At 45.8% G+C, this 26,431-nt stretch overlaps 1 protein-coding gene across 1 annotated transcript in view; it reads right to left on the bottom strand.

Moving 5' to 3' along the window:
• The window catches only part of LOC147728336 (cystine/glutamate transporter-like), a 723,773-nt gene that overhangs the window by 420,858 nt on the left and 276,484 nt on the right, over window positions 1-26,431 (bottom strand). Inside the window, exon 5 of the mRNA XM_086962152.1 lies at window positions 18,137-18,236. Coding sequence (XP_086818278.1) covers window positions 18,137-18,236 — 100 coding nt within the window. The remainder of the gene's footprint in view (window positions 1-18,136; window positions 18,237-26,431) is intronic.

Below are 26,431 nucleotides of genomic sequence, written 5' to 3'. Positions count from 1 at the left end.
CAGAGTAAGAAATGAAATGAATGAAACTTATATAGCGCACGACTTACCCTGGGGCATCTCCGCGCTTGCTTAGGGAACCCGTCCTGGTATTCCCCTGTGAGATAACCCTGGCAGGGTATCCACAAGGTGAAAGCCAGGCATCCCACCACGAGGGGCCGTTGTGGAGATTAAGCAAGCTATTGCCCAGAGTCACAGAGTGTGAACCCGTGAGTCGAGAAGGCACCGAAGCGAGAATTAACGAGTCCGTGGAATTTTTGGGCCCAAGACCCGCCGAGGCGGGGAATTGAACCCTGGTCCAGGGCCGAACTCAAGCTCCAAGTCTGCCGCCTCTAACCCCTGAGCCACACTTCTCCACTGCTGCTAGTGTTCAGGTGAAGGCCTCAAGGTGGGTCCTACTAGTTGCAAGAATATAGTAACTAGAGTGTTGTTACAATACCTCCACTTGGGGATACCCATGGTGTGCACATACTGCTGGCATTAAGAAGAAAGAATGAGGTTTCAAGTTTAGTCTCTTCTTTGTAGGACGGATAACATACTTTTTCCCACAAATGAAAGTACTTTCTCATCAGGCCCCATTCTGCGATCTCTCTTGCATGACCTGATGTGCAATATTGTGTGACAAGATTTAAAGAAAACTCATTTATCTCTGTTGTAAATAGATTGAAGCAAATCGAACACCATTAGAAAGTAAATTAGTATTTCTAAGATAGCAGGCGCCACGGAGGCTGCGAATCTGAGGCCTTGAGATGGGTGGCATGCTTGCCCCCCTCTCGCCCCTTCTCTGCTGGCATTCATCTCAATGGCGCGCGCCTGCTCCTATTTAAGCTTCAGCTCCCAAAGCCGATCAAAGCTGTTAATGAACATTTCTTACCGAAACACTGTGAAAACTACTTACATGTTTTCTGACTCCATGAGATTCAATTTTAAAATGTATGTCCTTAATCCAGTGGAAAAAGTTTCTCAACCTACCAGATTCAATAACTCATCATGACAGTCAACTGCTGCTGTTAGGTAGCAAACCGCTTTGCTTAAGAATCAGCTTAAAAATAAGCATTGGCAAAAGCAATAGTCTTGACTTTTTGTGAAGGAGAACCTTTGGTTATACTTGGATGACTTTGTGTGTGTTTCTCCAGCTGTGTTACAGATAGTCCCATAATAAAGCAACATTTTGAGTTACAACACTGTACAAGTTGGGAGAATGGCCATTTTCCTGAACAGACTGAATTAGCAGAGTTAAGCATACCCTCAAAGGAGAGTGTTATGGCAATGAGTGAGAAGATGAAGTTTGCATTTTAATTGGTGAACTTAAATACATCAAACTATTGCAAGGTAGCTACTTTTGACAAAGGGCGAATATTACCCTTTCATCATTACCAATTAGTGGCAAACCCAATAGGTATCACTTTTGGGATTTATTGAATGTGAAATGAAATGAAATGAAATGAAAGCAGGATTTATATAGCGCATTGCTTCCCGGGAGCGTCCCAGCGCTGAGATTGCATATACAACTGAGGGGGGGGGGGGCAGAGAGGGAAGGGAAAGTTTATTGTGTGCCTCTACAGAGTCAGAATTTGCCCTGAGTCTCTGCTCCAAGGTGCCGAACAAATAAATAAGTAAATAAAAATCGTAATGATTCAACCACTACTGGCGGCCACGTCATTCCACTGACGCAGGTACACAAGATGTTGCTTGCATGCGTCAAGGGAATAATGCACGTACCATTTGCTTCAATTTAATATTTGTTGACCCAAGATGTTGAATGACACCTAAATCAGTAATTAAAAAAAATATATATATCTGTAGCACAAAAGAGCTAATTAGAAAAAAAGAATGGACTGTGGGGGTTATGAGCAACAAGAGGAAAGTCATCACACAACACGGGCAGCGGAGGAGCACACTTGGATAGAAGAACACAAACCGGTGGGAAGGAAGAATGCAGGCCAGGAAGGAGAAGCACATGAGGGAATGAGAAGCTCACGAAAGTGGCAGCAACACTGGGAGCAGGCACACTGAGGGCAAGAACATAAAGAAGCTTGTGGGTAGGTGGGGAGAAAACACAAGAAGCACGGAGCATGGGGGTTTGCATTTTCATTTTATACGGTCTGCGAAGTGTAAAGATGAGAACAGGTTCTACATACAATACGTTCTAATCAATATGACTGAATGACTGATGTCTTAAATTAACTGAGGAAAATGAACACTATGAAAGGGGTTGTGTCATGGCCACATGTTTAAGCAGTAACCACAAAATCCCCGAACAGTATCCCATTGTGAAACTCTTTTATGAAACAGTGAATGTTGCAACACTGCCTACAGATTCATGCTTGCTAAACTCTTTCAATATTAAAACGTAAAACTTTCACAGTGGCTGTTACTTGGTGGTCACTTATTTGGAGTGAATAGTGGCGACAGCATTGAAAAAGATTCAGAAAAGGGGGTGGTGATGGACAGAGTATCTGAATTAAGCAGAACACTCATACCCAGTCAACAGATCAGGGCTTGATCCATCACCGTTTTTTAGCTCATTGCACCATCCCAGCTCAGAACCTGGCTACATGCAAATTAGTCTGTCCCTGGCCCAGTGCATCATGGGAAAAGGGCAGACCAAACTACCAAGCCAATTCTTTTACAGGAAAGGAAACGAGCTTCCGTGGACCGGTTTCTGGCATTACAGCCGTCTTCGGCCCGGCTTGCTTGAATCCTGATGGTGCAGTGAGCAAGGGACTCATGTCTGAGCATATCTTTCCACGCTTATGGTGGACAAAACGATTCAGAAAAGGGGGTGGTGATGGATAGAGTATCTGAATTAAGCAGAACACTCATACCCAGTCAACAGATCAGGGCTTGATCCATCACCGTTTCAAGCAAGCCGGGCCGAAGACGGCTGTAATGCCAGAAACCGGTCCCCGGTAGCTTGTTTCCTTTCCAGTTAAAGAATTGGCTTGGTAGTTTGGTCTGCCCTGTTCCCATGATGCACTGGGCCAGGGACAGACTAATTTGCATGTAGCCAGGTTCTGAGCTGGGATGGTGCAGTGAGCTAAAAAACGGTGATGGATCAAGCCCTGATCTCTTGACTGGGTAGGAGTGTTCTGTTTAATTCAGATACTCTGTCCATCACCACCCCCCTTTTCTGAATCGTTTTGTCCACCATACGTGTGGAAGGGAATACTCAGATGTGAGTCCCTTGCTCACTGCACCATCAGGATTCCAGCAAGCCGGGCCGAAGATGGCTGTAATGCCAGAAACCGGTCCCCGGAAGCTTGTTTCCTTTCCAGTTAAAGAATTGGCTTGGTAGTTTGGTCTGCCCTGTTCCCATGATGCACTGGGCCAGGGACAGACTAATTTGCATGTAGCCAGGTTCTGAGCCGGGATGGTGCAGTGAGCTAAAAAACCGTGATGATCAAGCCCTGATCTCTTGACTGGGTAGGAGTGTTCTGTTTAATTCAGATACTCTGTCCATCACCACCCCCCTTTTCTGAATCGTTTTGTCCACCATAAGCGTGGAAGGGTATACTCAGTTGTGAGTCCCTTGCTCACTGCACCATCAGGATTCAAGCAAGCCGGGCCGAAGACGGCTGTAATGCCAGAAACCGGTCCCCGGAAGCTTGTTTCCTTTCCAGTTAAAGAATTGGCTTGGTAGTTTGGTCTGCCCTGTTCCCATGATGCACTGGGCCAGGGACAGACTAATTTTCATGTAGCCAGATTCTGAGCTGGGATGGTGCAGTGAGCTAAAAAACGGTAATGGATCAAGCCCTGATCTCTTGTCTGGGTAGGAGTGTTCTGTTTAATTCAGATACTCTGTCCACCACCACTCCCCTTTTCTGAATCGTTTTGTCCACAATAAGCGTGGAAGGGTATACTGAGATGTGAGTCCCTTGCTCACTGCACCATCAGGATTCAAGCAAGCCGGGCCGAAGACGGCTGTAATGCCAGAAACCGGGCCCGGAAGCTTGCTCCTTTCCAGTTAAAGAATTGGCTTGGTAGTTTGGTCTGCCCTGTTCCCATGATGCACTGGGCCAGGGACAGACTAATTTGCATGTAGCCAGGTTCTGAGCTGGGATGGTGCAGTGAGCTAAAAACGGCGATGGATCAAGCCCTGATCTCTTGACTGGGTAGGAGTGTTCTGTTTAATTCAGATACTCTGTCCATCACCACCCCCCTTTTCTGAATCGTTTTGTCCACCATAAGTGTGGAAGGGTATACTCAGATGTGAGTCCCTTGCTCACTGCACCATCCGATTCAAGCAAGCCGGGCCGAAGACGGCTGTAATGCCAGAAACCGATCCCCGGAAGCTTGTTTCCTTTCCAGTTAAAGAATTGGCTTGGTAGTTTGGTCTGCCCTGTTCCCATGATGCACTGGGCCAGGGACAGACTAATTTGCATGTAGCCAGGTTCTGAGCCGGGATGGTGCAGTGAGCTAAAAAACCGTGATGATCAAGCCCTGATCTCTTGACTGGGTAGGAGTGTTCTGTTTAATTCAGATACTCTGTCCATCACCACCCCCCTTTTCTGAATCGTTTTGTCCACCATAAGCGTGGAAGGGTATACTCAGATGTGAGTCCCTTGCTCACTGCACCATCAGGATTCAAGCAAACCGGGCCGAAGACGGCTGTAATGCCAGAAACCGGTCCCCGGAAGCTTGTTTCCTTTCCAGTTAAAGAATTGGCTTGGTAGTTTGGTCTGCCCTGTTCCCATGATGCACTGGGCCAGGGACAGACTAATTTTCATGTAGCCAGATTCTGAGCTGGGATGGTGCAGTGAGCTAAAAAACGGTAATGGATCAAGCCCTGATCTCTTGTCTGGGTAGGAGTGTTCTGTTTAATTCAGATACTCTGTCCACCACCACTCCCCTTTTCTGAATCGTTTTGTCCACCATAAGCGTGGAAGGGTATACTGAGATGTGAGTCCCTTGCTCACTGCACCATCAGGATTCAAGCAAGCCGGGCCGAAGACGGCTGTAATGCCAGAAACCGGGCCCGGAAGCTTGCTCCTTTCCAGTTAAAGAATTGGCTTGGTAGTTTGGTCTGCCCTGTTCCCATGATGCACTGGGCCAGGGACATACTAATTTGCATGTAGCCAGGTTCTGAGCTGGGATGGTGCAGTGAGCTAAAAAACGGTGATGGATCAAGCCCTGATCCCTTGACTGGGTAGGAGTGTTCTGTTTAATTCAGATACTCTGTCCATCACCACCCCCCTTTTCTGAATAGCATTGAGAAAGAAGCATTTTCAAGGCAATAGGTTTTGCAATTTTTTGTGTTAGAGTTGTTGGCGTTGTAAATGGTAATGTTTTATATGTATGTGTTTTGTTTTTAGTGTAGTGTCTGTATGTGTTGTGTAGTAGTAATATATATATTTTCTATTTGTTAGTAGTGTATTTGGGAGTGGTGTGGGCTGTATTTGTGTAATGTAATTATGTGGTAGGTGTAGTGAAGCGGTGTTATGCTGCGTGGAGTGGGATTTCATGGAGTGGCATTGCATAGAGTACACTGGTGATGCTCGGTGTGGTGCTGCGTCCTACAAATTGGTGCTGCATAGAGTGGCTTTGCATGAAGTGTAGTGGTGTTGCAAGGAGTGGGGCTGTGTGGAGCAGAGTGGCATTGCATAGAGTGGCATTACCTTGAGTGTCCCTGCTTGGAGTGGAGCAGCATAGAGTGGAGTGGGTTGGGTAGAGTGAAGTGCACTTGTATGGAGTACAGGTGTGAACAGTGAATTACGTTTTCCTGGAGTGGTGCTGTGTAAAATGGAGAGGTGCTGCAGAGAGCAGGGTGGAATCGCGTAGACCGGGGTGGTGTAGCATTGTCTGGAGTGATATTGTACTGAGTGGCGTTGTTTGGAGTGTCACTGCTTGGAGTTTCACTACTTGGAGTGTCTGCGTGGAGTGTCGCTGCGTACAGTGTCGCTACATACAGTGTCGCTGCGTAAAGTGGCGCTGCATAGAGTGGTGCTGGGTAGAATGTGGCATTGCATGGAGTAGCATGCAGCGTGCAGTTGTGAGGAGTGCAGCAGAATGGAGTGGCGTTGTATGGAGTGGAGTGGTGTTGCATGGAGTGGCTTTGCGTGAAGCGGCATTGTGTGAAGTGGTGTTGTGTGAAGCAGCACTGTGTGGAGTGGTGTTGCCCTGAGTGCCATTGCTTGGAGTGGCATAGCATAGAGTGGAGTGGGTTGGGTAGGGTGAAGTGCAGTTGTATGGAGTACAGTTGCATAGAGAGAATTTGCATTGCGTGGAGTTGGATAAAATGGAGTGGCATTGTGCAGAGCAAGGTGGCTGGCATTTGTATGGAGTGACATTGTACTGAGTGGTGTTATTGATTGAAGCAGCTTTGCGTGGAGTGGTGTTGCATGCAGTGTCAGTGCTTCGAGTGAGGTTGCATTGAGTGGCGCTGTGTAGAGTGGTACTGCTTAGAGTGGGGCTGTGTAGAGTGTTGCTGCGTAGAGTGTCATTGGGTATAGTATCTAGGAGGATGAGGGCTGCAGTTTTACCTCAGTTGAAGAGTGAGCATATGTTGTCAGTGGTGGCGAGAAGTGCGGTCTTCGTGCTGTGGTTGCTCCTGAAGATGGATTAGGAGATGTTAAGGATGTGGCTTGCTTCAATGAACTTGGAGAGTTGGGTGATGATGGCCTTCTCAATGAGCTTTGCTGGGAAGGGGACCAAGGAAATGGGTCTGATGTTTTTGAGGTTGGTAGGGTTGGCAGATGGTTTCTTTAAAAGAGAGTTGATCTTGGCGTGTTTCTAGTAGTTAGGGAGGGTGGCAGTCTCGATGGAGCAGTTAATAGTGTGGCAGAACTCGGGGAAATGGCGGTGGCTGGTCTGTGGAAGATGTGTTGGGGACATGGGTCCAATGGGGCTCCAGAGTGGATGCTGTTCATAGTCTGGAGAGTGTAGTCAGTGGTGAGCGGGGTCCAGTTGATCAGGATCTGTTGTGGAGTGGTGTGGTTGGGTGCAGTGGTGTCGGGCTTGGTGCAAGGATCTTGGGTGTCGAAGCTGTCATAAATCCGCCTGATCTGGTGGTGAAAGAAGGTGCAGAGTTTGTTGCAGAGGTCTTGGGAGGGTGGAAAGTCTGTCATCTTGCTGTTGAGCCTGGCAAACTCTTTGACAATGGGAAAGAGTTCTTTACTGTTGTGTGCGTTGGCATTTATTCTGTTCTGGAAGTTCATTTTCTTAGTGGTTTTGAGGAGGAAGTGGAGTGCGGTGATTGCAACTTTGAAAGTTGTGTGGGTTTTTGTTGTTCCTCCATAGCTTCTCTAGTCATCTAAAGGTGCGTTTGGATTCGGGGAACCAGCTGGCTTTCTTGTAATGTTGCTTGCTAAATGACTTCTTGAGGGGTGCCAGAGTGTCGGCGCAGTTGGAGATCCATTGGTGGTGGTTGCGTGCTGCGATTTTGGCGTTGGTGTCAGTGCTGTGGTAGTGCTAAAGGAGGCGGAGAGCTGTTCTTCAGTGGCCTTGTTCTAGCTACAGCCAGGGGGGCCTAAGGGCATTGGTGATATGGTGGGTATGGTGGGTTTGATGGAGGCGAAATGCAAGTAGTGGTGCCTGGTTCAGAGAACTTTAGTGATGTGGCTGTAGGTCACATTTCTGCTAGCCGAGAAGATGAGGTTGAGCATGTGTCCTGTTGCTTGGGTTGGATTGGTGAGTACATGGTTGTTTCCCAAAATGTAGGGGTTAGTTACAGTAGGGTCCAGCGGATGTATGTCATGCCAAGCTACTAGCGCCAGGATGCCTGTCAGGTGATAGTGCACTCTATAAGTTCAATAAATCAATTGATAAATTATAAACACCTGCTTGACTCCTGCGTTGGTGAGGTTCTCTAGAAGGGGTGCGGTTTTCTGGTTGTTGGAGTTGTCCAGGTGGAAATTGAGGTCATTGAGTAGGATGTAATTGGCGGATATGAGAGCCTGGGAAGCGATAAGGTCAACTCTTGTCGCTTTTTCAAGACTTAAATCATGAATAAAATAATTTAAAATATTAAAGTGTCCCTTATATTTCTAGTTTTCAGCAGTATTATGAAAATTTTTCAATAACATTATTATATGATTCCGTGCCCTCTACATCATGAATTGTTTGATATATTTCATTGAGGACATGGAATGCTATAATAATGTTGTGTAAGAACAACAATTTGTGTTTAAAATGAAGTATTTTGAGTTGAGAAATTGAGAAAGCATTAAAGAGAAAGAAAAAACAGACAATATTGAATGAGGTCAAAAGAGGGTAGACATGAAAAAGACAGGAACGAGTGAAAGAGTGAACACTTGAACGAGACAATTCAAAGCGAAAATGTTTGCTATATTTAACAAAGGTGAAGAAAATGTAATTGAGAAAAACAGAGCCGTAGAGAGAATGATGTTAATTTAAATGACGAGAAATTATTATTTTCCAACTGCTTCCGAATACAGGGCAGCTTAGTAGGTTAGAGGTGCTTCACTCGATCTGTGCTATTTTTTGATGTTTTCACGTCCCATCTGGATGAAAGTTCACAAAGCACCACTACTTTTATCACAAATGCCTTTTCCTAGTGCTTGTTCTGTAAAAGAATAATGGAAAGGGGCGACCATTCGGTCCCCCCGAACGTATGGTAGGGGGCCCGGATCCCCCCGGGAAACCATTTTGGGCGGGGGCGTGTCACGGCTGGTATGCCCGAAGCGGCGTAGCCGGGGCGCGCCTTTTCCCGCCCAAGAAGGGTTGTCCTAGACACCTACACCGTTGGCCACGCCCCGTAGGCGTACCGGAGGAGGGTACACGCCCTCCCGAAGAGGAATAAAAGGAGCACTAATCCGAAGAAGCATCCTCCTGTTCCTGTGCTAGGCAGTAATTTCAAGGTCCCTAGAGGGGGGGCGCCACCCATTATGGATGGGAGCGCCCGGGGGGAGGCGGCCATTGGCCCCTCACACGGGGAGGCGGCACCCACTAAGTATGGGGTCGCCTAAGGGAAGGCTGTCATAGGCCCCTTCCAGGGGAGGAGGCGGCTAGATGCCCCTCCTACGAATTTCCCGGGGCCCGGATATCCGCGACGGCAGATGTGATAAGCAGTGTGGGGTGGGAGGGGAGTCCACGCTACCTTCTAGACACCTCACACGAGTCCTCGGACGACCATTAAGATGGCGTCGAGTTAAATAGGGGGCCCCCGCAAAGACAAGGAAAATTGGAGTTGGCACAGAGGTACAGTCCTCTGCGCGCCCGCCCTCACACCGTGAGGGGGGAGTTCTGGTAGTAGGGATCTGACACCGGTTGCGACCTTGCCGTTGGCCCGTAATGCTAGGATGTACAATTTTAATTTAGAAAGTATGCTTTGCAGGCTGTTAGACTCGGCTAGGAAAACCTTTGTACTAGAGATTTGTTAAGGTTAGCCAATCAACGTGTCTTCATCATAATGTAATAAATGAGAATTGTACATGATATGAAACTGTTATTTTAATGTTTTAATTTTGTTTCATATTTTAATAAATACGGCCGGGAGGGTAACTCCCTCCCGCCTTCCAAAAGTTCAGAACTGCGTCCGTCTTCCCATCCTTGGGGATTGTGTTGGGAGGGGGTGACAGGCATCCCGGCCATAGTACCAGAGAACCTAGCTCTGCTGAGGCAATACTAGTAAAAATTGGTGCAACAAATACCTAAGCTACAAATTGTTGGATTCACCTCAGGACCCTGTAATCCACCACCAGACACTGCTGCCCTTCCATCTCACTCTTGCAGGTTCCTGCTTTCTCCCTTCGTGCATGTTTTCTGCCTTTCTCTTCCTTCTTATTTCCAGTTTGTGTGTTTTTTACTTTTCTTGCTCCCGGTCAATCCCTTATGAGGAAAACATATAGGGCCAGACCGCAAAAATGAGTGCCAGTGGACTTCACTGGGAACCACCAGCTCCAATTATGCACTGCCACCTCTATTATGAAATTATTGAAGGTAAACACTACATGCCTCCTACTAACATAATACATACATCACCATATTGCTGCTCTTCTAACTGCACATGATATAACCATTCTTAGGAGTTTGGTATTTTAAGCACTATTGCCCAAAAAGGTAACTTTCTGAACATAAAATTCTGCTAAAACAGTAAGAAATATAAGGCTGGGTTTTATAGATGTTTTTTAAGTAAACAAAATAGGACGAGTCTGATTTAAAAATGTAAGAAAATGATTGAAAACCACCAAAGAGAACATAGGGGCATATTACCAAGCATAAGCGATAATTATCGCTATGCTTGGTTAGTGGCAATTATTTTAACGCCGTGCATCGACTATTTTTATCGCTTAGGAGCCTTGCTATTATCAAGGTTTATCTCCTAAGCGATAAAAATCGGCCGAAATGCATGAATATCGCTGAAAAGTCCGCGATATTCTTGCATTAACGAGCTAATGCTCTTAGCCATGTTATCCACCTACCACTGGATAACATGGCTAAGAACTGCTCTGGCCAGGCGTTAGCTTGTGGAGATATTCGCGCTTAGCGCGAATAATTCCAAAAGTTCGTAATAGGAGATAGCGATGTTAGCGACTGTTTCCAGTTGCTAACATCTTTGCATGTCATTAGCGATAATTATCGCTGATATGCAAAGTGGGCCCCAAGAGGATCGCTATCTCCTACTAGCTGTCGCTAACTGGTGTTAGCGACAGCTAGGTGATAGGGCGATAAAATTATCGCCGCTTTAGCGGGAAAAATTCCAGCTAAAGCGGCGATAAGGCCCTTGGTAATATGCCCCTCAGATAGATAGCGTGAATCTTTGTTTCATCGAAGCTGCACAGTATATGCGACAGCATACATGCTTCCAGGGTAAGCCGTTGTCAAAACAATCTAGAGGTGGGATTTATGGAAAATACATCTTGAACTATTTCAGAGGTACTTATGTACCATGCATTGGAGGCCTGTGCTCTGAGCTTTCCTGTCATTAGGAGGAATTAAAGTACCTGCTCATTCTAGAGCGAAATATAGTTCCAAGCTAAGCTGTTGGGAAATTAGCAGCAAGTTTCTGCCATGTTATGTCCATTCTGGAGGTATCTTCATTACAAAGATCTTTTTTCAGTTACACTAATTTCACTGGTTATATAGGTACATAGGAAAACGTTTCTATAGATTCTAAATTTACAAAAAGAACAAACACATCACGCAATAAATAAGTAGTTGAATCTATACTAACTGGTCTTTATACAGAAAGGACCATAAAATATGAATCACAGTCCGAATTCATAAACATTAAAAACTATACTTTATCTATCTGTCCATCTATCTTTTCAAGCCACTATGTTCATCTATCTTAGCAAGGTCCTCTATTTGTAATAAAGATGTGCAAATACATTACAAAAGAAGCATTGAGAAATGCAAGCAGTTGCCAGCCAGGTCGGCCTAAAAGCTTTTTTAGTTCTGCTGTTATTCTGGACCTTTTGCTTTTACTAAAAGTATGTGTATATCATATTAGTAGGGGTCATCAGCCCTACGTCACCCATTAGTCTGTTTTTTTCCACCCACTCGAACATGCATTAAAGGACCATCGGTCAGCCACCTTCAAGCATTAGCTGACCTCACTGTGAATTATGATATGTTGCCCTTTCAAATGGAGCACCTCCACACACACAATGTAGTTCCCATTAGTTCCAGGGGCTACCTATTTAATTCGAACTTTTTTAGACAAAAAAGGGTTTTACTTTTAGCCAATGTTTTTAGATTGATGAAGACCCTGTGGTTTAACAATAACCTTGTGCAAAAATCATGACAGAAAAGAAGAAGAATTGGCAAAGAAAAAAGGCTGTCGGACAACACCAGAACTAGTGGGTTTGCCAATGCTTGTTCGATTTGTGACTGGAGGTAATCTTGACATAATTAAAAAACTAAAAGCACAGGTGATGAGATAGGATCATTTTGATTACAAAATAGAATATTTTAAAACTTGTTTACCTTAAACAGTCGACATTTTACAGAGAATTTCCAAACTAGGAAGCTGATATTCCTTTAGTAGACCCTGTAGCCGATTTTTAATAGGTATTTGAAAATAAGAATTGCTAGAAAAAGCGTTCTTATATATGAAGCTTTTCATGCAATTATTTTCAGCTAGAAGACATCCACAAATATAATGAATACATTGAATTTTATTTAAAAACATCAAACAAGAAAGACTTTTGAGTAGAATATGGCAGCGAAGAGTTGTGTATTTTCAAATTAAATAGTAAACTGATCAATTGAATAAGGAGAGCATCAAAATATAACATTATTTTTGTGAAAAACCAGTAGATGAATATAATATTGCAACGCATTTGCACGCTTTTTTGCTAATAGCTTGACCAAATTCATCCCACTCCAATATTTGTTGGACTGCTTTAGCTTGAGTTATTACTCTTAGATGTCAAGTTGTGGAACTGATCAGTCCATGTCAGGCTCTTGTCAATGATGACTCCTATATAGTGATGGCTTTTAAAATAGTTTATAGAAGAGAAATAAATTAACCAATTAAAAACTGGCTTAGAGTTTCCAAAGAACATAACTTTAGTTTCAGGTAAAATGATCTTCAGGTTGTTAAATTCATTATACTTGCTTATTAATTTTTCCACAACTATACACTGACCATCGATTACTCTGTAATATCTCCATGCTGAAATAACTGGGTCCATATTATTCAAGTGCCCCGGGGGCACAACAGTGTTTGTGCACGCTTTCCACGCCCAGAGACCCTTTGGTATTACAGAAAGGGCCGCAGACGCTTATGCGGCCCCTTCTGTAATACAGATAACGCTGGCGCACATAAAACGCTAGCGCTTTCGTCAGAGAGCATTCTCTCATTTGCATGGGGATGTGCCTATGCAAATGAGGGAATCCTTTTGCCTCTGCATCAGTGCCTTATTACAGACACAGGCGCAGAGGCAAAGAAGCTCTTAGAAGGCGCACTGGAATTTCGCCACCTAAATGTCGCCATACACTCAGTGCGCCCCCTGATGGCAGCCCTCTGGAGAGGGGTAAGGGGGTCCCCAAGTACCCCAAAGACATCCCCTGGTAGGCGAGTGCAGTCACTCACTGCCCCCACCTGCAAGGTGATCTCTTTTTCCCCTTCTAAGTGCAGGTGAGTTGCTGCCTGCACTGTGAAAACAAGGAGTGGCTTCAAAGCAGCTGTTCAGTTTTTCACATGAATGAGCTGCTCTGGTGTCATGGCTAGTTCGCGGCTGCCCTGGAGGCCATGCATTCATCATAATACTTCCCATTATCCTTCATTGCTGGCCGCACCTTTTAAAAGGTGCTCCAAGCGCAATGAAGGAAAATGCGCCGTATGTATAATATGGCGCCTATTGTTCAATATAGAATGACATCTTGAAGATCCAGTGAGGGAAACTTTATTCCTAGTGATGGCAGGTAGTGCTTTTCAGGGAATATTACATCATGCACTAAGAGGCTTATTGGTTGGTGGAGGGAAAAAAATGTTGCCGAAGGAAATGAAATATTCAGAGTGAATCGAAATGACCCATATGCTTTATCCTTTATCTTTTAGTGCAACAGCAGCACAGAACACGTTCACAGCACAATAACGATGGCTAGAATCTGTTCAACTACTCACAATCGTTGGTATCTACTCTTGCTTCATTGTTTCGCTGCTATTTTCTAGCTTTCTGCCTCAACTAGGTCGTTCCGAACAAGGATCAATCATATGCAATTTAATTTCAGTCCATTCCTGAAAGTAATAATTCATTCCAAACTGATAGGCCATGCCTCCTCTGAACAGGTGCCTACAAGGGACTTTGTTTGAGGAAGATTCTAGAGTTAATTATTCTACAATTACTCTGCAGGTGAGTCTAATTAGAACACACACGCAATTGTCATTTGGCAAAGCCAATAAATGAATATACAAAGCACAAAAACACAAGAATATCTTTAGTTGAAAATACAAAAATATTTATATATATATGAATCAAGTTAAAAAGGAGTCCAAATGAACAATTAATCCAGCAATAAATCATGAAAGAGGTGAAATCAAATTTATCCTGCACTTCATGAGATAAACATCTATTCCACTAAGATCAACAATGACATATCTCCTAATGAGAATAATGGTCACTTGAATACAATATGTATTTCGAAAATAGATGATAGAGTCGACGTTTCGGTCTTAAATGGCGTCAGTCCACCAGACCATCTTCAGGACAGTAGATATTGCATATGAGGAAGGACCCATTTCTAATTGATTAGTCCTTATCGTGGAGGCATAGTCAACACCGCTTGTATAAATGGCAGAGCTATCACTGATCAACAGATCAAGGTCAATCCCAATGAATGGTGGCAGTTTAAAGGTCAATCCAAATTAATGGCGGCAATTTTAGGAGGAGATCACCGCTCCTACAGTCACAGTTTCTCAACAGTATCTATCGGGTGAAAAGTTGGATGGAAGCTTGATGTGGGAAGACTTAATGCCACAGAGGTACTGACCCACTGCTCCTGAGCTGGGAGCAGATGGGGCCATGAGTCAGGAGACAGCAGAAGACACAAGAAAGGCTGTGTTCTTATCAGCAGCCATCTTCTGGGCACGTGGTGAGCCAGCTGGTGATTGAGAAATCAGCGACTAAGCCGAGCATACTTCCTGGGGGATAAACTGGTGATGCAGTTATCATTTAGGTCAGTTTGGCAACAGTTGGGCTGCTTATCAGTGCATCACTGTTGGATTGCGATGGCAAAGTTTGATCAGGCACTCTTCTGGTCAGCGGTTTGGGTAGGAGGAGAGTTGCTTGGACACACAGCAGATAACTGCTGTCAGGTACCAGTTTACCATATAGCACTGTAGTGCACTTGAGGAAACTTGAGCAAGTGCTAAGGCCATGGCAACTGTGAGTTATTCAGTGGTGCAGGTTGCTCAAACACACCTCTTCACGTGTTATGGTCTGCAATAGCAGGGATCCATCCAGGCACTCTTCTAGCAGGTGCCATGGATTAGCAGCTGGCAGGATTTGTTGGGTGAACTGCTCGGGCACACCTCAGCAGTGGCGCAGAGTATCTGCTTCAGATCATGTGACAAGCTTCAGCATGGTAGCCTAATGGTCACATTCTTGTGAGACTCTAATGGACGGATACTCACTCCTTCCCTTTTATCTCATATAGCCCACCTGCATGCATTACAGAACAACAAGACAGTTCTTCCTCCAGATCAGACTCTGGGTGATGTCCCTTCATCGCTGTGAAGCTGGTTGGCTTGTCGATACCAGCCTTAGTTGTGCAGTAGTACTCTGGGAACTTATTGTATCCTGCCCCTTCTTGGTTGATGAGAACTTGGAACAGGAAAAAGTGGGTTAACAGTTCCTACTTTCATACAAGTATCACAGATTGGAGATGTATAATCCTGTTCTTCACTTACAGAACCGGTTTGGGTTGGTACTTCTTTCAGGTTATTTTTTTAGGCTGATCTCTGACTCCGGCTTTACCTAGAGTAATCCTCCTCACAGCAGGGTTGTCTCCAAACTGGAGCATAGACAAAACAGGCAGAAAGAGGGGTACCTGTCTACCAAAAGGCATTCTGCTAGTGATTAGTAAGAGAGACACAAGACTTGTTTCTTCTAAAGAACACAACATTTTGAACAGTAGAGACAGCAGTCACACCCTGTACCAAATGACTGTTCTTCAGACTCCTTGCAGAAAAAGTACCTTATTGAATTAGCTTGTCTCCTTTTCTCAACTTCAGTGTCTGGAACCCTTCCCTCAGGTGGCAGGAATGTCAGCAATATGCTTCCAAGTTCTGGGAAAGTAACCGTACTGCCATCTTGTGCACATGAGCAGGTCAGGGGGTTTCAATATGATACCCACAGTCCTCCATCTCTCTGATCCATAAGGACACACTAGTCAAATCAAGTCAATTTCTTATGCTGGATTAAAAAAAAAGACTGCATATACAAAGCATATCAAATACATGGTAGTACAGATTAAAATTTGTTACAAAGTCCACATTTTTTTTTAAATTAGAGAAGGCGTGATTAAGAGGTCTTCCCGGAGAATGTCTCTTGATTAATTTGCTTCTTGTTATCAGCTGTATTTTTTGCTGTATTTTTTGCTATGTGCAGGCGCTTCTCTAATGAACTAAGGAATTTTGTGAAGCTGCAAATCAGTTGTGTGGAATCTGATTTGAAGCAGGCTAGTACTGGAATGGCATGGGGAGGAATAAACTATGGATTTAGGCCCAGATCTCTGTACTGGGGTGAATGTATGACATTGTTCTGCATTCTGTCCATCAATTGTTTTAGCATTTGTCACTTGAGTGGGACTGGTATACCCAGATGCGGGTCCCATGCTCTCCATGCCACTGAAGTCAAGCTATCCTGGCTGATGAGGGGGAAACCCTAGGATGCTTGTTTTCAGTCCAGGGAGGACCTGGCCTGGCAGTTCGGGCTGGACTGTTCCCATTGGGCGCAGGGTCAAGACTGATTTGCATATGCCTGGGTTCAAATTGGAATGGCATGGGGAGCAAAAAAACTATAGATTTGTTCCTTATTCTGTCAATCAATTGTTGTTTTAGCACTTTATACAGGCCCCTCTCCTAGCCAGGTTCTGGTTCTGAAGCCCAAACTCTAACCTTATTTGCACTGGAGAGGTGAATTTTGGAATGTGGAAATTGTTCTGTATGTCCCATGGATATTCTTTCCACGTAAATGCGTCTCCTCCTAGCATTGCCTCACTCCCGTATGTTACTGTAGGGATGAGCTTGGTTTAAATGACCTCATGAAGAGATGTTACTGAAGGTCCACAGAGTGATTTTTTTAGGTACTTCATGGCGAAGGGTATGATGTTTCCATTTCATCACAGTGCTTCTTTCTGAGGGATGAAAGATCCTTTGTTGTCAAGCAGAACTCCTAGGTATTTATATTCCTTTGCCTATTCTAATCATTGGGTGTCCGGGAACAATTGGTATGTTTTCTTCTCTAGCCCCTTCGCTGTTGGGGTTATGCCCTCGCTATGCCAGGGGTAGGGGGGCGGGCACAGCGCCCGCATGCTCATGACGAGCTAGTCACCATGAAAGCAGTAGTTTCTCAGAAACCATTACACTTGGAAGCCTAGCTTGCCGTGCATCATTTAACCCCTTGAGTGCTCATGACGGCTCCACGGCGTCATGAACCATAGGGTGGCGTGTGCTCATGATGACGTGTAGCAGTCATGCCGCCGCCGCTCCTCCCTTGCGGCACTAATTCCCCGCCTGTGCGAGCGAATCAATGAGCGGGCGTGGTCTTGATGGAACCACATTGTCATGGGCACATGCCGCCCGTGACTCATGACGGCGTGGAGCCGTCATGGGCGCCGAGCGCCACCCTCACCCCCTAGCCCCCGCGCCGCAACAGAATTCGCTGCACAGGCAAGGGGTTAAGTCTCGCAGGATCAGCTGCAGGGTGGGTGGGATGAGGGAGTGAGCTCCACAGCTCACTGTCATTGAAGTCTTCCCTTAATCCCGATGCAGCAAGGGCACCCAATTCGAGTGTTACTAGCGGGGCTGGTTATATTTTGCTCAACCTTCCTTCCTGTTCAACCAGACCCAAAGCTCTCTGCAGCTAGATGCACAAGTGCTGTGAGGAGGGAGGGTTGGGGGGAATAAGTGTGGGGGACCTACACATGGAGCAAGGGTGAAAACGAGGCTCAACCTAAAAAAGAAGACTGCAATGCCCAGGCAGGAGGAAGGAGGAGGAGGAGCCATCACACACTGTGTGATGGCCAACTAAAATATTCCCTTAGTGAAATCGCCAGGGCGGATACTTTTACAACAAAGCATCAATTACTAGCTAACATTTCAGAATCACGCAGATAGCAACCAATGGCAATTGGTGGGCATGCCAAAAGCTAACAAAAGAGATATAACAGGTCTTGCAGATGGTGCATGCGCTGTCGAGGCTTCACTAAAAAAGGTGCACCCTCTATATTTTAACAAAGTTGAACAAAACAACAGTGTAATGTTATCTCCATTCATTTCAGTAGCATGGTAGGGATTTTTTACATCACCTCAACTGTTGCTTTGTTTTTGTGAAATGACACCACTGGAAGAGAAACATGGAGAAGGACAGAGAGGCCAGCAAGATAATAAGCAAGACATCAGACACACCGTTTATGTAATGCAGTAAACGTAGCAATAGAAAACTGCAGAAAGCTGAAAAATGTGGTTTGCGTACAACACAATCATGGTATATTCATGTGGACTTACCAGCCTGCATAAGCATACATGCCAGAATAGAACGCCAAAGGTAGTCCCATAATCGAGACGTCTTTACCCACAAATGTATTTGTAAAATGTTGGGTTTCTCCTGCAAGAGTAATGTTACATTTATTATAACACATGCTTATTTTAAACATAAAGTAACTTTCAATTTGCAACCAAATACGAAATATATGTAATGTTTTATTTTTAGATTTTACATCTGGAGGTGACATTAAGTAACATTTCTGGAATAGTCATTCCATCTCTGTGTTATTCTGCGATTCTACTCTGCTAATATACACTTGACCACAAAAATATAATATTGAGATACAAATTAAAGAATCGCAATCACATTTTATTTAATGCACTTGATGATTCATTTGTAACACAGAAGATATCTCACTTTTTTGCACGTGTGCACATATAAAATTGAGAGTACCGAGAGGAAAAAAAAATCTGTGCTCACATTTCGTAGAATGCGGACCATACACTGGGACTTACCATTATTGCACTCCACATCTGTGCAGACAATTTGTAAAAGCATGAACATCCACTGAGTGACCTCTGTCCCTCCGGGCAGGTCACCCCCCGAGCACACTCCCCGTGAGTGAGCCCGTCCTCTGGTGCCGCCTCTGCCCTGAGCTGTGCCCTCTGCCAGATCCGCTTCCACGGATCTCCTGTGCCCCCTGCCACCTGCTTACCTCGCCGCCGTTGTGTTTTTTTTCTTTCCCCGCCATTTTTTCCCTAGCCCCCAGTGCTCCCCCCTCCTCGCCAAGCCCCGGCCGCGTTTGCCGCCACCTCCTCGCCGCTGCCCCCCTGCAGCCCGCCCCCTTCCCTCGCTCGCCATCCCCATTCGCCACTCCGCTCCCCCTCCCAGCGGCCCCTCCCTCGCACGAGACTACTTATAGCCTCTGTGGCCAGCGAGGTGCAGTGACCTCTGTCCCTCCGGGTAGGTCATCCCCAGAGCACATTCCCCGTGAGTGAGCCCGTCCTCTGGTGCCGCCTCTGCCCTGAGCTGTGCCCTCCGCCAGATCCGCTTCCACGGATCTCCTGTGCCCCCTGCCACCTGCTTGCCTTGCCGCCGTTGTGTTTTTTTTCTTTCCCCGCCGTTTTTTCCCTAGCCCCCACTGCTCCCCCCTCCTCGCCCAGCCCCGGCCTCGTTTCCCGCCACCTCCTCGCCGCTGCCCCCCTGCGGCCCCGCCCCCTTCCCTCGCTCGCCATCCCCATTCGCCACCCCGCTCCCCCTCCCAGCGGCCCCTCTCTCGCTCCGCCCCCCCACTCTCCTCATATGGCAGAGTGGCCAACGCGCAGCGTGCCCGCGCAGCGGGCGCGCCCTAAGCGTGCCGGAGGTGCGCCAAAGGTAAGCCCGTCTGCGCCCGTCCGCGCCTGGACCGCGCCCAGCGCCGGAACCCCTGGCCCCCGAGGACCCCAGCCCACCCGCCGGACGTACACCGCCGCCACCCTCAACGCGCTCAACACCGGCCGAGTCCCGGGATGCTACCGAGCCACCCCGAGACGCACCCACGGACCCTTCAGCTGCCACGCCTGCAAGTTCACCTGCATCCGGACCTGCCTCGCACCAGCACCCGCCAAGCCGAACACCAGCAGCAACCACCTCAAGTGCATCCTGCTCAACACCCGCTCCGTCCACAGACACGCCATCGAACTCTGGAACCTCCTCGACACCACAGCTCCTGACGTTGCCTTCCTCACGGAAACCTGGATGAACGACTCCTCAGTGCCCGACATCGCCATCGCCATCCCAGAGGGATACAAGATCACCCGGAGAGATCGCGACATCCAGACTGGAGGAGGCATCGCCATCATCCACAGGGACACCATCCACATCACGACCAACACCGACGACACCCTGACTACTGCCGAACACCTACACTTCCAGATCCGCACCGACCCGAAGACCACCCTCAGAGGCACCCTGATCTACCGACCCCCGGGACCACGCACACAATTCAGCGAGGACATCGCCGACTTCGTCAGCCCGCATGCCCTCCCCTCCGCTGACTACATCCTCCTGGGGGACATCAACTTCCACCTGGAGAACAACAACGACCGCAACACCATCACCCTGCTCGACAACCTCGCCAACCTCGGACTCAAGCAGCTGGTGTCCACCCCCACCCACCTCGTCGGACACACACTCGACGCCGTCTTCTCATCCAGCAAAGACATCGCCTTCAGCCACGCCACTGGACTCCACTGGACGGACCACAGCTGCGTCCACTTCACCTTCAGAAGAACGACGACCACCACCACCAGCAACAGGTTGCTCGAAGAAGCTGGAACAAGATCACAGCCGACCAGCTCGCCGCTTCCCAGAGCCAGCACCCTCCCGCCAGCTCAGCGAACCCCAGCCAGGCCGCCGACAACCTCACGAAGTGGATCAGCAACTGCGCGGACGAACTCGCCCCACTGAGGACCCCGCCCAGCAGACCCGGCAGCAAGAAGGCCCCATGGTTCACCGACGAACTCAAGAGCTCCAAGAAGAACTGCCGAGCCCTCGAGAAAGCCTGGAGAAGGGAACCAACACCGGACAACATGACCACCCTCAAGCTTGCCACCCGGAAGCACCACCAACTGATCCACGCCACCAAGAAAACTGCATTAAAGGACCGGCTGGACAACAACGCACACAACTGCAAGGAACTCTTCAACATTGTGAAAGAGCTCTCCAACCCCAACGCCGAAAACAACAACATCACCCCATCGCAAGACCTCTGCAACTCCCTTGCCTCCTATTTCCACAATATGATCGCAGACATACACAACAGCTTCAGCACTCAACCGACGCACGCCACGACCGAACCACCACCCCCCACCACCACCCTCCGTGCCTGGACTCCGATCAGCACCGAAGACACCGTCCGCATGATGAACTCCATCCACTCCGGATCTCCGACCGACCCATGCCCTCACCACATCTTCAACAAGGCCGACGCTGTCATCACACCCCACCTGCGGGACATCATCAACACATCCTTCGACACCGCCACCTTCCCGGAGAGCTGGAAGCACGCCAAACTCAGTGCTCTACTAAAGAAACCAACAGCGGACCCCACCGAACTCAACAATTACCGTCCCATCTCGCTCCTCCCGTTTCCAGCCAAAGTCATCGAGAAGACCGTCAACAAACAGCTGGCCGCCTTCCTCGAGACAAATGGATCCCTCGACTCCTCACAGTCTGGCTTCCGAGCCAACCACAGCACCGAGACCGCCCTCATCGCTGCCACCGATGACATCCGAGCCCTGATGGACAACGGAGAAACAGCGGCCCTCATCCTCCTAGACCTCTCCGCGGCATTCGACACTGTCTGCCACCGCACCCTAGTGCAGCGCCTCAGCAACGTCGAAATCCAGGAGAAGGCACTGGAATGGATCATCTCATACCTCGACGGAAGAACACAGAGAGTCCGTCTACCACCGTACAAGTCAGAGGCCACCGAAGTCATCTGCGGCGTCCCTCAAGGATCCTCGCTGAGCCCTACCCTCTTCAACGTCTACATGAGCCCCCTCGCGGCCATCGCACGCCAACACAACCTCACATCATCTCCTACGCTGACGACACCCAGCTGATCCTCTCCCTGACCAACGACCCCGCCGCCGCCAGAGCCAACCTTCACGAAGGGATGAAAGACGTAGCCGAGTGGATGACGACCAGCCGCCTGAAACTGAACTCAGACAAGACGGAAGTCCTCATCCTGGGCTCCTCGCCCTCCGCCTGGGACGACTCCTGGTTGCCCCCCGCACTGGGCACCGCACCCAAACCGACAGACCACGCACGCAACCTGGGCTTCATCCTGGACTCCTCCCTCTCCATGACCAGACAAGTCAACGCCGTCTCCTCGTCGTGCTTCAACATCCTGAGCATGCTACGGAAGATCTTCCGGTGGATCCCCACCGAGACCAGGAAGACGGTCACCCAGGCCCTCGTCATCAGTCGACTGGACTACGGCAATGCCCTCTACGTCGGAACCACCGCCAAGCTCCAGAAGAGACTCCAGCGGATCCAGAACACCTCAGCCAGACTCATCCTCGACATCCCACGACACAGCCACATCTCAGGACATCTGACAGACCTGCATTGGCTCCCCATCAACAAAAGAATCACCTTCCGTCTCCTCACCCACGCACACAAAGCCCTACACGATTAAGGCCCGAGCTACCTCAACAACCGCATCAACTTCTACGCTCCCAAACGCCATCTCCGATCAGCCAGTCACGCCCTCGCCGCCGTCCCCCGCATCCGAAGAACGACAACAGGAGGAAGGTCCTTCTCCTACCTGGCCGCCAAGACCTGGAACTCCCTCCCTCCCGACCTGCGCCTGACCCAAGACCACCTCTCCTTCAGGAAGAAGCTCCGGGTAAGTAGTGCGCTCTATAAATGTCTTTGATTGATTGATTGATTGACTGGCACTCATTTGTATTTTGATCCAGCCGTTCTCACCGTTACTCTCTGAATGACTGTATTTAGACAAAATGTTGAAAAATAAATATCCCCATACCAAAATATCTATTCTAAAATTACATGAAATGGAAATATCATCAGCAAGGATATCGATGTCAAGAATATTGATTTAAAGATAAGCATTATTGATTTTTGAAATATAGAAGTAATTAATATGATTTGCAGAAATATCGTTTTTTTTAAATTAATGTTATGTTTTAGTATATATTTGAATGTATATCATGTAATTCTTTTGTATAAGTATTGTTTATGTTTCTAATATATGTGATATATATTTAGTAGTTATTAAATAAATGTATTTACATTTTACGTTTTTTTAGTTCCGTAGCGTGCTGTGGGTTTATAGGGCTATAGGATGGGAAGTAATTGAACTATAATACATTTATGATTATTTTGTATTGAATATTATTCATTTAATTGATATTTAATTTTTATTAATTGTGCTTTGAGTTGTTTGGGGGGTAAAGTTTACGGTTGGGTTGTGAGGTTTATAGGGGTAGAGAGTGGAGACCAAATTTATTTTTAATGAATTATTAATTAGTTGTTAGTTATTACAAATTAAATAATTAAAAACTAATTAGGTTGATTGTCTATATTTTTAGTAAGTGCGGGTTGTGGAATTATATCGTTAAATTGTGGGAAATAATTTATTTTGAATTAATTAATAATTAGTTGTCCTGTGATATTAATTAATTAATTGTGTTTATTGTGTAATTATTTTTTTATTTTTGGTGCAGGTTATAGAGTTTATAGGGTTAAAGAATTGGAAGCAATTTATTTTCAATTAGTTATTAATTATTTGATAATTAATATTAATTAATTTATATTGATTATGTTATTTGTTTATTTACATTTTTTTGAGTTTGGGGTTTATAGGGGTAAAGGGCGGGGAAAAATGTATTTTACATCATTTATAATTATAGTATTAGTTACTTCAAGTTTAAGTTTAGATGACGGTTGTAGGGTTTATAGGGGCAAATGGTGGGAAGTTAATTAGTTTCAATGAATACATATTTAGTTTTTAATTATTAATATTTGTTTAATTGATAATTAATTAGGGTAATTTTGGAATTAAATATTTTTTAGATTTTAGATGTGGGTTGTGAGTTTCTGTGGGTACGGGGTGGTAAGTAAATACATTTTATATTTGTGTAATTAATATGAATTATTAACTTAACAACTAATATTCTTAATTGTGTAAATAGTTTTTAAGTAAACTTTATGAGTGTGTTGTGGGGTTATATTGTCAGAAGTACATTAATAATAATTAATTAATTAATCATTAATATTTAATTAATGAAAATTAGTTTATTGAATATTTATATTAGTTATGTTTTAGGTGCAGTTTGTGCGGTTATGTTGTGTTCGATGGGAAGTAACTACATTACATTTATGTAATAAATATTTATCTGTATGAAAAACACATGTTTTTTATTTATAATAATATTTATAGGTATTTGTGATATGTATTTAACATTATATTATGCTTTTATTTTAATTTTATTATATGAGATATATTTGTATTTTATTTCCCAACCTATTCATATATTTTTTATTTACATTGTTTTTAAAATAATGTTATTCTGTTGAAGGTATTTTGTTTGTTTTTAATGGTGAATTGACTTAAGTGGGAACAGCCCATTTGACCCTTCCGCTATCCAACACTTTCCCTAGTGTTGTGCTGACTGGAGTGGGACTAGTACATTTTACCCCTTTGATATTCAACACTTTCCCTACTCTTTCACTTACTGGAGTGCGAATAGTAGATTTTACCCCTCCGCAATCCAACACTTTCCCTATTGTTGTGCTGACTGGAGTGGGAATAGTACATTTTACCCCTCCGCTACCCAACACTTTCCCTACTGGTGCCCTTATTTGAGTGGATATAGTACATTTTGCTACACCACTATCCAAAGTTTCCCTACGGTGTTGCCAGAGGCACTCCTATGTATTGGGACCACGTGATGACCTTTGACTGCCATTGTTTTAATTAATTTTATGTGTTTTATTTCCCCTTTGCACTTGCATTTTGTGTCTCCTTTAAGCTTCAGAGTGGGAGTGTAGCAGCCTTGCCAAAATAGTTTCTGGACTTTTGGAAATGTTTTCTACTTTCGTAAGCTTCACTAAGATAAGGGGCTGAAACATGTGGGAGCGCAGAAAAATACATGAGGACTCTTTTGCCTTTGGAATGCTTGCGGGAGTTTGGCCAACTCCAGTAAGTTTCCTTGGCATAGAGGAGGTCCTTTCGGAAACTTATATTGCATTGAGATTATAGAACTGGGGTTTGTTGACTTGGAAAGCGAGATGAAAGGATGGACGCTTCTTATTCAGTGGAGGAGGTCCTGGCTTTGAGTCTCTTGACCTCAGTGGTGAATCCCCCAGTCTGGAGTGGGCTCAAATGAAGTTATTGAAACCGGTGATGTATTTTCTCTGATTATTGGCATTGTGATGTGTGCGTGTGTCTGTGTGTACATTCAAATCTCCAGTAGTTATAATCATCTGATGTTTTCAGTGTATATATCTTAATATCTTTTCATGCTTTCCTTTTACTGCCTGTATCTGTTTATTTGCATATTTATTTCTTGCTTTGGGCATCCAGTATTATTATCATTATTATCTGCTTGTATTTTATTTCATGCATTAGGTAGGTAGTTATAGTTAGGATTTTTTTCAATGTTAAATCTCCAAATTCTATTTGGAATAACTTTGGCGCCGGTTGACGAATCTGACTGAAAATTTCCTCAAAATGGCCTCTCGGCGTTCCGGTCCTTCCCTGAAAGTTCGGGGGGGGATTCGTCAAGCGGGAGCAGAGATAAAAGAGGGGTCCCAAAACGTGTTTTCCCTATGTTAATTTCCATAGGGCGGTCGATTTCACTTTTAGCCCGAACGGCTGAATGGATTTCCACCAAACTTGGCAAAATTGTATGGACTGGTAGCCCGATGTGCCTTTGCTATGTCTCAAGATATGTGCTTAAGTGGATTTTGAGTAATTTAGGTTCAAAAAAATATATATATCTATAGGCGTGCTCCGGTGCGCGCATCGGGGAGCGCACCCAGCGCGACACGCGACTTGCGCGCGGAAAGCTGACACAAAAGGTGACATAAAAAAATAGGGAGAAATGACTATAAGGGGGCAGGGTAGACCCCTCCTGACCCCCTAGATTTGATGTGGGGGCTAAAAAATGGGTCCCGCGGGGCATTTAAAAAAAATATTTGTTTTCGATTTGCATGGGGGGAGCGCCCGATACGCGCACCAGGAAGCGCACTGGGGAGCGAAGCACGGGAAAATCCAGGGCCTTATTTATGAAGGCCTTGCGACAGTTTTGCTCCGCCTGTGCGTCACTTTTTGTGACGCACCAGCGGTGTAAAAAAATGCGCATTGTTGCGCTATATTCAAAAAGTGACGCATCTAGGTAGATGGGTCACTTTTTAAAACCCTGCGCCACATTATACCTGCGTCAGGTATAATGTATGCAGAGGGGGCGTTCCCCCGCAAAAAGCTTGGTAATAGCGATGCAGTGAAATCTATGAGATTTCACTGCGTCACTTTTAGCATGCTGTTGCATCAAAATCTTGCGCCTGCCTCACAGCAGATGTAAGACTGATGCAAGACCTTTCACATGGTGCTTTTCCCACGTGAAAGGACGCATTACTGGAGTTGCGTCACTTTTGTGACGCACTCCAGCAATGCGTCACTTTTGTGTTTACAGATACGTCAGAAATACTGACGTACCTGTAACTCCTTGCGACATGATTCGTCATACATTAAATATGACACATCTGGAATGTCGTAAGGAGTGCGCACAGAAAAGTGACGC

The sequence above is a fragment of the Lissotriton vulgaris genome, chromosome 3_1, assembly GCF_964263255.1.
Source record: "Lissotriton vulgaris chromosome 3_1, aLisVul1.2, whole genome shotgun sequence".
NCBI classification, from domain to species: Eukaryota; Metazoa; Chordata; class Amphibia; order Caudata; family Salamandridae; genus Lissotriton; species Lissotriton vulgaris.
The sequence above is the reverse complement of the archived record's forward strand: the minus strand, read 5'-3'. Positions and strand labels throughout refer to the sequence as shown.